The sequence below is a fragment of the Cucurbita pepo genome, chromosome 11, assembly GCF_057944985.1.
Source record: "Cucurbita pepo subsp. pepo isolate OVF chromosome 11, ASM5794498v1, whole genome shotgun sequence".
Classification (NCBI taxonomy): domain Eukaryota; kingdom Viridiplantae; phylum Streptophyta; class Magnoliopsida; order Cucurbitales; family Cucurbitaceae; genus Cucurbita; species Cucurbita pepo.
In genome coordinates this window covers 5,646,030-5,659,910 of record NC_141808.1, presented here as the reverse complement: position 1 = coordinate 5,659,910, position 13,881 = coordinate 5,646,030, and the positions used below count along the sequence as shown (strand labels likewise).

The window sequence follows — 13,881 nt, the reverse complement described above, 5'->3', positions numbered from 1 at the left end:
GCTCCTTAGTTTCCATCGTTTCGACCCTCTCGGACCCGTTTTCGGTCCCGATTAAGGTAATTGAGGCTGTTTTAGAGTCGTATTTCACATTTATTAAATTATTATTAATTTAATTATGAAATACTAATGGAAGGTGACAAACGGTGTAGGAAACAAACCCCAACAACGTTTGAAGCAACTCTTAAAGAACAAGAGCTTACGTTTAACTATTTAGAGAGTACTTCGGCCAAGACCAACCAAGTAAGTGACTTTACTATAGGATAGGCTAGAATTATTTGCAATACAATTTTATTTACGAGTATGATGATGTATGAGTATGATGCTTGAACTGTGATGCATGTTATATGTACGTGATTTATGCTTCGATGCATGACATACATAATATGTTTGATGCACTTGATGGCTTATTGATGAGTATGATGTTGCATGATGTTTTCCATATTGAGCATGCTATATGAGTATGATTTCCATACTGCATCATGTCTGTCAGTGAAATAGTGAGTGATTGAATAGTCGATGAGAATATTAAATTATGAGGAGGAAGAATGCTCTATATATATAGAGAATACAAAAAAAATATTTAGAAAATCTACCGAAAATCTGGTAACCAACCCGAAAACAAAGCAAATCATAACTAAATCAAATCAAAAACTAAATCTAACTCCTAACCAGATTTAATTAGATAGATAGCAATATAAACAAATACATGATCTTTAACACTCATTGTTTAGATGCTGTGAACTCCAAGCTTTTTTCTGAACACCCATCTTGCTCCAATTATCTTTCTGTTTAGAGGTCGATCAACCAACTCCCAGATTTTGTTTTTCTCGATCACTGAAAGCTCCTCCTCTGATAGGTGCATCATCAACCAAAGCATCTTGCATCTTGTTGTTCATCTTCAGACTCTTTTAGTCGTTCATCTTCAGACTCTTCTAACATGCTACCAAAATGAACATCTTGGCTCACAATAACACGACTAGTGTGTGGTTGAAAAACTCTGTAAGCTTTGGATATAATGCTATACCCAACAAAGATGCCAACTTCTGACTTTTTGTCAAGCTTATCACGCTTGACCTGTGGAATGTAAGTGAAGCAAGGACACCCAAATACTCTAAGGAACTTGAAAGAAGGTTTGTAACCATACCAAACTTCAAATGGTGTCAGGTCCTTCACAACTTTTGTTGAAATTCGATTTTGCAAGCACATAATAGTGTTTGTTGCTTTTCGCCAAAAACGTTTTGGAAGATCCTTCTCATGAAGCATGCATCTCGTCATCTCCATTATGAATCTATTCCTCCTGACGCCATTCTGTTGAGGAGTGTATGGTGTTGTCAATTGATGTTCAATTCCAACCTCTTCATAAAATCTGTTAAAAGTTTCTGAAGTGTACTCCTTGCCATTATCTGATCTTATAGTCTGAATTAAGCATGCACTTTCATTCTTAACTTTGGCTTTGAATTTCCAAAATACACCCGCAACTTCTGACTTTTGCTTCAGCAAGAATATCCAACACATTCTTGTTAGATCATTAATAAAAGTAATGTAATAAAGATTACCATTTAATGATGGTGTTCGCTGAGGACCACAAAGATCAGTATGAACCAGTTGCAACTTTTTCGAGCCTCTCCATGCCTGTTTTGGAAAGGGTTGCCTATGTTGCTTCCCAAAATTACAAGCACGGTAAGGAGGCATGTCATCATCAATGTCAGTGAGTTCTTCTACTAGCTTCTTTGACTGCATCTGAAGCAAACCTCGATGATGAAAGTGCCAAAGTCTTTTGTGCCAAGTCCCAGTGGCACTAGCTCTGGATATAAAGACCGTCGAATTTAGAGCAAAGCTTTTTCCTTTCATTTTGACGTTGAACAAGTCTTTGCCACTAGCATCTTTGATCAAGCACCGCTTATTCTCAAACAACACTTTATAGCCTTTATTAAGTAACTGACCAACGCTCAAGAGATTTTGATCAATTTTAGGCACAAATAAAACATCTGGAATAAATTTTGTACCTTCATAGCTTGTTATAGCTACTGTGTCTTTTCCCTTGACTTCCAAGTGTTCACCATTGCCAATACTCAATCTCTTGAGTTAAGTGTTTCTTAATTCCTAAAAAAACTCCTTGTCATATGTATGATTTGTGCACCCATTGTCAATCAACCAGCTCTCGCTTGATTCTTTGCTTGAGGAAAAAGTGACCATAAACAATTGATCTTCTTCTTCTTCTTGATCAACTACCTTGCATCTACTTCTTTCACCAGATCTTTGGCTTTGCAGATCACAGCTTCATGTCCAAGTTGATTGCATTTGGAGCAGAAGGCGTCAGGTCTTCTCCAACATTTGTATGGTGGATGACCTTTCTTCTCACAATGGCGGCAAGGTGGATAGGATTTTTTGAAACCTCCTCCTTTTGTCTTTTGATAATTGGCAGATGAATCTCCATACGTCAATTGATTTTTGAAATTTTTGTTGCTTTTATACCTGCTGCTGTCTTGATGCTTAACAAGTAAGGCACCTTTAATCACCCCTTCTTGCCTCATAGACCTCCTTTGCTCTTGTGCTTGTAAAGCATTTAAGAGCTCTGTAAGAGAAATCTTTGACAAGTCTTTGGTGTTCTCGAGAGTAGTAATGGTGGCTTCAAACTTCTCTGGAACAGTGACTAGCAGCTTTTCAACGATCCTGGAATCATTTAATACAGAACCAAGCAATCTCACCTTGTTGGCGATGCTGAGAAGTCTGTCAGAGTACTCTTTCACCGACTCTGACTCCTTCATCTTCTGCAACTCAAAATCCTTAATCAAATTCAGGACTTTCATTCCACAAATCCTCTCATCTTCTTCATATTCAGCCTTGAGATAATCCCAGATTTCCTTTGCTGTTTTGAGGGACATTATTCGCATGAAGATCATTTGAGATACAACGGCAAATAGGCAAGCTTTTGCCTTTGATTTCCTTATCTTCTTTTCCTTCTGTACTTTGATTTGTGCTACAGTAGGATTTGCTGGGAGCGGAGGGACCTCGTAATCCTCTTCTATTGCTTCCCAAAGATCCAAAGCCTCCAGATAAGTCTCCATACGAACTGCCCACATTTGATAATTGTCTCCATCGAAGACTGGTGGTGCAACAACGGAAAAACTGAATTCTCCTTCCATCTTCATCTCACAGATCCCTTAAGAAGATAGTTCTGATATCAATTGTTAGTGAAATAGTGAGTGATTGAATAATTGATGAGAAGATTAAATTATGAAGAGCAAGAATGCTCTATATATAGAGAGAGAATACAAAAAGATATTTAGAAAATCTACCTAAAAATCTGCATAAAATCTGGTAACAGAAAACAAATCAAATCAAAACTAAATCAAATAAAAAACTAAACCTAACTCCTAACGAGATTTAATTAGATAGATAGCAATCTAAACAAATACATGATCTTTAACAATGTCGTTAGATCGACCTACGAAACAACCCTAAAAACATAAAAACGATATTAATATAAGTATCCACGAGCATGTGTTACCTAGAGTAACAAAGAGATGAGATTAGAGGGTTGTGTCAGCAGAGACGTTATGATGGAATTTAGAGGGACCTCATGCATATTTTATGTTCAAAAGCATAGGGCTACTTCCCCTAGAGATGATGAGTGCGGACGTGCATAATATGATGATGAGTGCGAATGCGCACCGTATGATGATGAGGGTGTTCATGAGAATAGGCAAGCTTTTGCCTTTGATTTCCTTATCTTCTTTTCCTTCTGTACTTTGATTTGTGCTACAGTAGGATTTGCTGGGAGCGGAGGGACCTCGTAATCCTCTTCTATTGCTTCCCAAAGATCCAAAGCCTCCAGATAAGTCTCCATACGAACTGCCCACATTTGATAATTGTCTCCATCGAAGACTGGTGGTGCAACAACGGAAAAACTGAATTCTCCTTCCATCTTCATCTCACAGATCCCTTAAGAAGATAGTTCTGATATCAATTGTTAGTGAAATAGTGAGTGATTGAATAATTGATGAGAAGATTAAATTATGAAGAGCAAGAATGCTCTATATATAGAGAGAGAATACAAAAAGATATTTAGAAAATCTACCTAAAAATCTGCATAAAATCTGGTAACAGAAAACAAATCAAATCAAAACTAAATCAAATAAAAAACTAAACCTAACTCCTAACGAGATTTAATTAGATAGATAGCAATCTAAACAAATACATGATCTTTAACAATGTCGTTAGATCGACCTACGAAACAACCCTAAAAACATAAAAACGATATTAATATAAGTATCCACGAGCATGTGTTACCTAGAGTAACAAAGAGATGAGATTAGAGGGTTGTGTCAGCAGAGACGTTATGATGGAATTTAGAGGGACCTCATGCATATTTTATGTTCAAAAGCATAGGGCTACTTCCCCTAGAGATGATGAGTGCGGACGTGCATAATATGATGATGAGTGCGAATGCGCACCGTATGATGATGAGGGTGTTCATGAGAATAGGCAAGCTTTTGCCTTTGATTTCCTTATCTTCTTTTCCTTCTGTACTTTGATTTGTGCTACAGTAGGATTTGCTGGGAGCGGAGGGACCTCGTAATCCTCTTCTATTGCTTCCCAAAGATCCAAAGCCTCCAGATAAGTCTCCATACGAACTGCCCACATTTGATAATTGTCTCCATCGAAGACTGGTGGTGCAACAACGGAAAAACTGAATTCTCCTTCCATCTTCATCTCACAGATCCCTTAAGAAGATAGTTCTGATATCAATTGTTAGTGAAATAGTGAGTGATTGAATAATTGATGAGAAGATTAAATTATGAAGAGCAAGAATGCTCTATATATAGAGAGAGAATACAAAAAGATATTTAGAAAATCTACCTAAAAATCTGCATAAAATCTGGTAACAGAAAACAAATCAAATCAAAACTAAATCAAATAAAAAACTAAACCTAACTCCTAACGAGATTTAATTAGATAGATAGCAATCTAAACAAATACATGATCTTTAACAATGTCGTTAGATCGACCTACGAAACAACCCTAAAAACATAAAAACGATATTAATATAAGTATCCACGAGCATGTGTTACCTAGAGTAACAAAGAGATGAGATTAGAGGGTTGTGTCAGCAGAGACGTTATGATGGAATTTAGAGGGACCTCATGCATATTTTATGTTCAAAAGCATAGGGCTACTTCCCCTAGAGATGATGAGTGCGGACGTGCATAATATGATGATGAGTGCGAATGCGCACCGTATGATGATGAGGGTGTTCATGAGAATAGGCAAGCTTTTGCCTTTGATTTCCTTATCTTCTTTTCCTTCTGTACTTTGATTTGTGCTACAGTAGGATTTGCTGGGAGCGGAGGGACCTCGTAATCCTCTTCTATTGCTTCCCAAAGATCCAAAGCCTCCAGATAAGTCTCCATACGAACTGCCCACATTTGATAATTGTCTCCATCGAAGACTGGTGGTGCAACAACGGAAAAACTGAATTCTCCTTCCATCTTCATCTCACAGATCCCTTAAGAAGATAGTTCTGATATCAATTGTTAGTGAAATAGTGAGTGATTGAATAATTGATGAGAAGATTAAATTATGAAGAGCAAGAATGCTCTATATATAGAGAGAGAATACAAAAAGATATTTAGAAAATCTACCTAAAAATCTGCATAAAATCTGGTAACAGAAAACAAATCAAATCAAAACTAAATCAAATAAAAAACTAAACCTAACTCCTAACGAGATTTAATTAGATAGATAGCAATCTAAACAAATACATGATCTTTAACAATGTCGTTAGATCGACCTACGAAACAACCCTAAAAACATAAAAACGATATTAATATAAGTATCCACGAGCATGTGTTACCTAGAGTAACAAAGAGATGAGATTAGAGGGTTGTGTCAGCAGAGACGTTATGATGGAATTTAGAGGGACCTCATGCATATTTTATGTTCAAAAGCATAGGGCTACTTCCCCTAGAGATGATGAGTGCGGACGTGCATAATATGATGATGAGTGCGAATGCGCACCGTATGATGATGAGGGTGTTCATGAGAATAGGCAAGCTTTTGCCTTTGATTTCCTTATCTTCTTTTCCTTCTGTACTTTGATTTGTGCTACAGTAGGATTTGCTGGGAGCGGAGGGACCTCGTAATCCTCTTCTATTGCTTCCCAAAGATCCAAAGCCTCCAGATAAGTCTCCATACGAACTGCCCACATTTGATAATTGTCTCCATCGAAGACTGGTGGTGCAACAACGGAAAAACTGAATTCTCCTTCCATCTTCATCTCACAGATCCCTTAAGAAGATAGTTCTGATATCAATTGTTAGTGAAATAGTGAGTGATTGAATAATTGATGAGAAGATTAAATTATGAAGAGCAAGAATGCTCTATATATAGAGAGAGAATACAAAAAGATATTTAGAAAATCTACCTAAAAATCTGCATAAAATCTGGTAACAGAAAACAAATCAAATCAAAACTAAATCAAATAAAAAACTAAACCTAACTCCTAACGAGATTTAATTAGATAGATAGCAATCTAAACAAATACATGATCTTTAACAATGTCGTTAGATCGACCTACGAAACAACCCTAAAAACATAAAAACGATATTAATATAAGTATCCACGAGCATGTGTTACCTAGAGTAACAAAGAGATGAGATTAGAGGGTTGTGTCAGCAGAGACGTTATGATGGAATTTAGAGGGACCTCATGCATATTTTATGTTCAAAAGCATAGGGCTACTTCCCCTAGAGATGATGAGTGCGGACGTGCATAATATGATGATGAGTGCGAATGCGCACCGTATGATGATGAGGGTGTTCATGAGAATAGGCAAGCTTTTGCCTTTGATTTCCTTATCTTCTTTTCCTTCTGTACTTTGATTTGTGCTACAGTAGGATTTGCTGGGAGCGGAGGGACCTCGTAATCCTCTTCTATTGCTTCCCAAAGATCCAAAGCCTCCAGATAAGTCTCCATACGAACTGCCCACATTTGATAATTGTCTCCATCGAAGACTGGTGGTGCAACAACGGAAAAACTGAATTCTCCTTCCATCTTCATCTCACAGATCCCTTAAGAAGATAGTTCTGATATCAATTGTTAGTGAAATAGTGAGTGATTGAATAATTGATGAGAAGATTAAATTATGAAGAGCAAGAATGCTCTATATATAGAGAGAGAATACAAAAAGATATTTAGAAAATCTACCTAAAAATCTGCATAAAATCTGGTAACAGAAAACAAATCAAATCAAAACTAAATCAAATAAAAAACTAAACCTAACTCCTAACGAGATTTAATTAGATAGATAGCAATCTAAACAAATACATGATCTTTAACAATGTCGTTAGATCGACCTACGAAACAACCCTAAAAACATAAAAACGATATTAATATAAGTATCCACGAGCATGTGTTACCTAGAGTAACAAAGAGATGAGATTAGAGGGTTGTGTCAGCAGAGACGTTATGATGGAATTTAGAGGGACCTCATGCATATTTTATGTTCAAAAGCATAGGGCTACTTCCCCTAGAGATGATGAGTGCGGACGTGCATAATATGATGATGAGTGCGAATGCGCACCGTATGATGATGAGGGTGTTCATGAGAATAGGCAAGCTTTTGCCTTTGATTTCCTTATCTTCTTTTCCTTCTGTACTTTGATTTGTGCTACAGTAGGATTTGCTGGGAGCGGAGGGACCTCGTAATCCTCTTCTATTGCTTCCCAAAGATCCAAAGCCTCCAGATAAGTCTCCATACGAACTGCCCACATTTGATAATTGTCTCCATCGAAGACTGGTGGTGCAACAACGGAAAAACTGAATTCTCCTTCCATCTTCATCTCACAGATCCCTTAAGAAGATAGTTCTGATATCAATTGTTAGTGAAATAGTGAGTGATTGAATAATTGATGAGAAGATTAAATTATGAAGAGCAAGAATGCTCTATATATAGAGAGAGAATACAAAAAGATATTTAGAAAATCTACCTAAAAATCTGCATAAAATCTGGTAACAGAAAACAAATCAAATCAAAACTAAATCAAATAAAAAACTAAACCTAACTCCTAACGAGATTTAATTAGATAGATAGCAATCTAAACAAATACATGATCTTTAACAATGTCGTTAGATCGACCTACGAAACAACCCTAAAAACATAAAAACGATATTAATATAAGTATCCACGAGCATGTGTTACCTAGAGTAACAAAGAGATGAGATTAGAGGGTTGTGTCAGCAGAGACGTTATGATGGAATTTAGAGGGACCTCATGCATATTTTATGTTCAAAAGCATAGGGCTACTTCCCCTAGAGATGATGAGTGCGGACGTGCATAATATGATGATGAGTGCGAATGCGCACCGTATGATGATGAGGGTGTTCATGAGAATAGGCAAGCTTTTGCCTTTGATTTCCTTATCTTCTTTTCCTTCTGTACTTTGATTTGTGCTACAGTAGGATTTGCTGGGAGCGGAGGGACCTCGTAATCCTCTTCTATTGCTTCCCAAAGATCCAAAGCCTCCAGATAAGTCTCCATACGAACTGCCCACATTTGATAATTGTCTCCATCGAAGACTGGTGGTGCAACAACGGAAAAACTGAATTCTCCTTCCATCTTCATCTCACAGATCCCTTAAGAAGATAGTTCTGATATCAATTGTTAGTGAAATAGTGAGTGATTGAATAATTGATGAGAAGATTAAATTATGAAGAGCAAGAATGCTCTATATATAGAGAGAGAATACAAAAAGATATTTAGAAAATCTACCTAAAAATCTGCATAAAATCTGGTAACAGAAAACAAATCAAATCAAAACTAAATCAAATAAAAAACTAAACCTAACTCCTAACGAGATTTAATTAGATAGATAGCAATCTAAACAAATACATGATCTTTAACAATGTCGTTAGATCGACCTACGAAACAACCCTAAAAACATAAAAACGATATTAATATAAGTATCCACGAGCATGTGTTACCTAGAGTAACAAAGAGATGAGATTAGAGGGTTGTGTCAGCAGAGACGTTATGATGGAATTTAGAGGGACCTCATGCATATTTTATGTTCAAAAGCATAGGGCTACTTCCCCTAGAGATGATGAGTGCGGACGTGCATAATATGATGATGAGTGCGAATGCGCACCGTATGATGATGAGGGTGTTCATGAGAATAGGCAAGCTTTTGCCTTTGATTTCCTTATCTTCTTTTCCTTCTGTACTTTGATTTGTGCTACAGTAGGATTTGCTGGGAGCGGAGGGACCTCGTAATCCTCTTCTATTGCTTCCCAAAGATCCAAAGCCTCCAGATAAGTCTCCATACGAACTGCCCACATTTGATAATTGTCTCCATCGAAGACTGGTGGTGCAACAACGGAAAAACTGAATTCTCCTTCCATCTTCATCTCACAGATCCCTTAAGAAGATAGTTCTGATATCAATTGTTAGTGAAATAGTGAGTGATTGAATAATTGATGAGAAGATTAAATTATGAAGAGCAAGAATGCTCTATATATAGAGAGAGAATACAAAAAGATATTTAGAAAATCTACCTAAAAATCTGCATAAAATCTGGTAACAGAAAACAAATCAAATCAAAACTAAATCAAATAAAAAACTAAACCTAACTCCTAACGAGATTTAATTAGATAGATAGCAATCTAAACAAATACATGATCTTTAACAATGTCGTTAGATCGACCTACGAAACAACCCTAAAAACATAAAAACGATATTAATATAAGTATCCACGAGCATGTGTTACCTAGAGTAACAAAGAGATGAGATTAGAGGGTTGTGTCAGCAGAGACGTTATGATGGAATTTAGAGGGACCTCATGCATATTTTATGTTCAAAAGCATAGGGCTACTTCCCCTAGAGATGATGAGTGCGGACGTGCATAATATGATGATGAGTGCGAATGCGCACCGTATGATGATGAGGGTGTTCATGAGAATAGGCAAGCTTTTGCCTTTGATTTCCTTATCTTCTTTTCCTTCTGTACTTTGATTTGTGCTACAGTAGGATTTGCTGGGAGCGGAGGGACCTCGTAATCCTCTTCTATTGCTTCCCAAAGATCCAAAGCCTCCAGATAAGTCTCCATACGAACTGCCCACATTTGATAATTGTCTCCATCGAAGACTGGTGGTGCAACAACGGAAAAACTGAATTCTCCTTCCATCTTCATCTCACAGATCCCTTAAGAAGATAGTTCTGATATCAATTGTTAGTGAAATAGTGAGTGATTGAATAATTGATGAGAAGATTAAATTATGAAGAGCAAGAATGCTCTATATATAGAGAGAGAATACAAAAAGATATTTAGAAAATCTACCTAAAAATCTGCATAAAATCTGGTAACAGAAAACAAATCAAATCAAAACTAAATCAAATAAAAAACTAAACCTAACTCCTAACGAGATTTAATTAGATAGATAGCAATCTAAACAAATACATGATCTTTAACAATGTCGTTAGATCGACCTACGAAACAACCCTAAAAACATAAAAACGATATTAATATAAGTATCCACGAGCATGTGTTACCTAGAGTAACAAAGAGATGAGATTAGAGGGTTGTGTCAGCAGAGACGTTATGATGGAATTTAGAGGGACCTCATGCATATTTTATGTTCAAAAGCATAGGGCTACTTCCCCTAGAGATGATGAGTGCGGACGTGCATAATATGATGATGAGTGCGAATGCGCACCGTATGATGATGAGGGTGTTCATGAGAATAGGCAAGCTTTTGCCTTTGATTTCCTTATCTTCTTTTCCTTCTGTACTTTGATTTGTGCTACAGTAGGATTTGCTGGGAGCGGAGGGACCTCGTAATCCTCTTCTATTGCTTCCCAAAGATCCAAAGCCTCCAGATAAGTCTCCATACGAACTGCCCACATTTGATAATTGTCTCCATCGAAGACTGGTGGTGCAACAACGGAAAAACTGAATTCTCCTTCCATCTTCATCTCACAGATCCCTTAAGAAGATAGTTCTGATATCAATTGTTAGTGAAATAGTGAGTGATTGAATAATTGATGAGAAGATTAAATTATGAAGAGCAAGAATGCTCTATATATAGAGAGAGAATACAAAAAGATATTTAGAAAATCTACCTAAAAATCTGCATAAAATCTGGTAACAGAAAACAAATCAAATCAAAACTAAATCAAATAAAAAACTAAACCTAACTCCTAACGAGATTTAATTAGATAGATAGCAATCTAAACAAATACATGATCTTTAACAATGTCGTTAGATCGACCTACGAAACAACCCTAAAAACATAAAAACGATATTAATATAAGTATCCACGAGCATGTGTTACCTAGAGTAACAAAGAGATGAGATTAGAGGGTTGTGTCAGCAGAGACGTTATGATGGAATTTAGAGGGACCTCATGCATATTTTATGTTCAAAAGCATAGGGCTACTTCCCCTAGAGATGATGAGTGCGGACGTGCATAATATGATGATGAGTGCGAATGCGCACCGTATGATGATGAGGGTGTTCATGAGAATAGGCAAGCTTTTGCCTTTGATTTCCTTATCTTCTTTTCCTTCTGTACTTTGATTTGTGCTACAGTAGGATTTGCTGGGAGCGGAGGGACCTCGTAATCCTCTTCTATTGCTTCCCAAAGATCCAAAGCCTCCAGATAAGTCTCCATACGAACTGCCCACATTTGATAATTGTCTCCATCGAAGACTGGTGGTGCAACAACGGAAAAACTGAATTCTCCTTCCATCTTCATCTCACAGATCCCTTAAGAAGATAGTTCTGATATCAATTGTTAGTGAAATAGTGAGTGATTGAATAATTGATGAGAAGATTAAATTATGAAGAGCAAGAATGCTCTATATATAGAGAGAGAATACAAAAAGATATTTAGAAAATCTACCTAAAAATCTGCATAAAATCTGGTAACAGAAAACAAATCAAATCAAAACTAAATCAAATAAAAAACTAAACCTAACTCCTAACGAGATTTAATTAGATAGATAGCAATCTAAACAAATACATGATCTTTAACAATGTCGTTAGATCGACCTACGAAACAACCCTAAAAACATAAAAACGATATTAATATAAGTATCCACGAGCATGTGTTACCTAGAGTAACAAAGAGATGAGATTAGAGGGTTGTGTCAGCAGAGACGTTATGATGGAATTTAGAGGGACCTCATGCATATTTTATGTTCAAAAGCATAGGGCTACTTCCCCTAGAGATGATGAGTGCGGACGTGCATAATATGATGATGAGTGCGAATGCGCACCGTATGATGATGAGGGTGTTCATGAGAATAGGCAAGCTTTTGCCTTTGATTTCCTTATCTTCTTTTCCTTCTGTACTTTGATTTGTGCTACAGTAGGATTTGCTGGGAGCGGAGGGACCTCGTAATCCTCTTCTATTGCTTCCCAAAGATCCAAAGCCTCCAGATAAGTCTCCATACGAACTGCCCACATTTGATAATTGTCTCCATCGAAGACTGGTGGTGCAACAACGGAAAAACTGAATTCTCCTTCCATCTTCATCTCACAGATCCCTTAAGAAGATAGTTCTGATATCAATTGTTAGTGAAATAGTGAGTGATTGAATAATTGATGAGAAGATTAAATTATGAAGAGCAAGAATGCTCTATATATAGAGAGAGAATACAAAAAGATATTTAGAAAATCTACCTAAAAATCTGCATAAAATCTGGTAACAGAAAACAAATCAAATCAAAACTAAATCAAATAAAAAACTAAACCTAACTCCTAACGAGATTTAATTAGATAGATAGCAATCTAAACAAATACATGATCTTTAACAATGTCGTTAGATCGACCTACGAAACAACCCTAAAAACATAAAAACGATATTAATATAAGTATCCACGAGCATGTGTTACCTAGAGTAACAAAGAGATGAGATTAGAGGGTTGTGTCAGCAGAGACGTTATGATGGAATTTAGAGGGACCTCATGCATATTTTATGTTCAAAAGCATAGGGCTACTTCCCCTAGAGATGATGAGTGCGGACGTGCATAATATGATGATGAGTGCGAATGCTCACCGTACGATGATGAGGGTGTTCATGAGGCGCATGACACCAGGGGTTCCGCTGACCTCCGAATGTCGCTATAGATTAGCTTGACCAGAAGGTCCAGGGGTGTGTGAGCGCCCTGGGGATTCACACTTGATGGTGTTAATATAACACATGCGGAAGCAATTTGGATCTTAGGCACTCTAAGTACATCAATTATAGTAAATTAGCTAGCATGTTCAAAAGCATTAAAACTCAATGAGTTTGAATACTAACCTTTTGTTGCTCAAGTTTCTTTTTCGTCACGAATCAGTTTCGAACCACCACTAGTGTCTTCTCCACTATTCTCCGGCCTTAGAATTGGATTGTGGAATCCGGTGAGTGACTAAACTTGAGAGGAATTGAGTATATAGGAAGAGAGAGTTTTTGAGAGGTTTTTCTCAAGGTTTTTTCCAAAGGAAGACCTTCCATGTACCATGATCACTCTATTTATAGAGTTATGTTTGGATGTTCACGCAAATTTGAGATCACCAAATTTTGACACTCAAAATTCCACTCAAATGTTTGGGATTATGTGGCAAGCATGCAAGTTTGAATAATTAATTTCAAATTAAAGTAATATTAAATGATTAATTAAACTATTTAATTAATATTTAATATTAATTCAAATCCAATCCCAATCAATTCCGACACATATTTGATTGAGATATTTAAATCTATTTAAATATCTTAGATTCTTTCTTTTTGTTTAATTCGTAAATAAAATAAAAATGCGGTTAAATATATCGTATATATGTAGCGCATATTCCCTAATTTGAATTCGAACACTTCGAACTCACTCGTCACATTGTT

At 36.6% G+C, this 13,881-nt stretch overlaps 1 protein-coding gene across 1 annotated transcript; it reads right to left on the bottom strand.

The window, feature by feature from the left end:
- Positions 1 to 864: 864 nt before the first annotated feature.
- LOC147790160 (uncharacterized) lies at positions 865 to 13,064 on the bottom strand. The gene is made up of 3 exons (XM_087128351.1): positions 2,233 to 13,064; positions 1,603 to 1,804; positions 865 to 1,074 (listed from the first exon to the last, which is right to left on the bottom strand). Exons 1-3 carry the CDS (start codon positions 3,150 to 3,152, stop codon positions 865 to 867), a joined length of 1,332 nt encoding a protein of 443 aa, XP_086984477.1. The 5' UTR covers positions 3,153 to 13,064.
- Between the last annotated feature and the right edge of the window lie 817 nt (positions 13,065 to 13,881).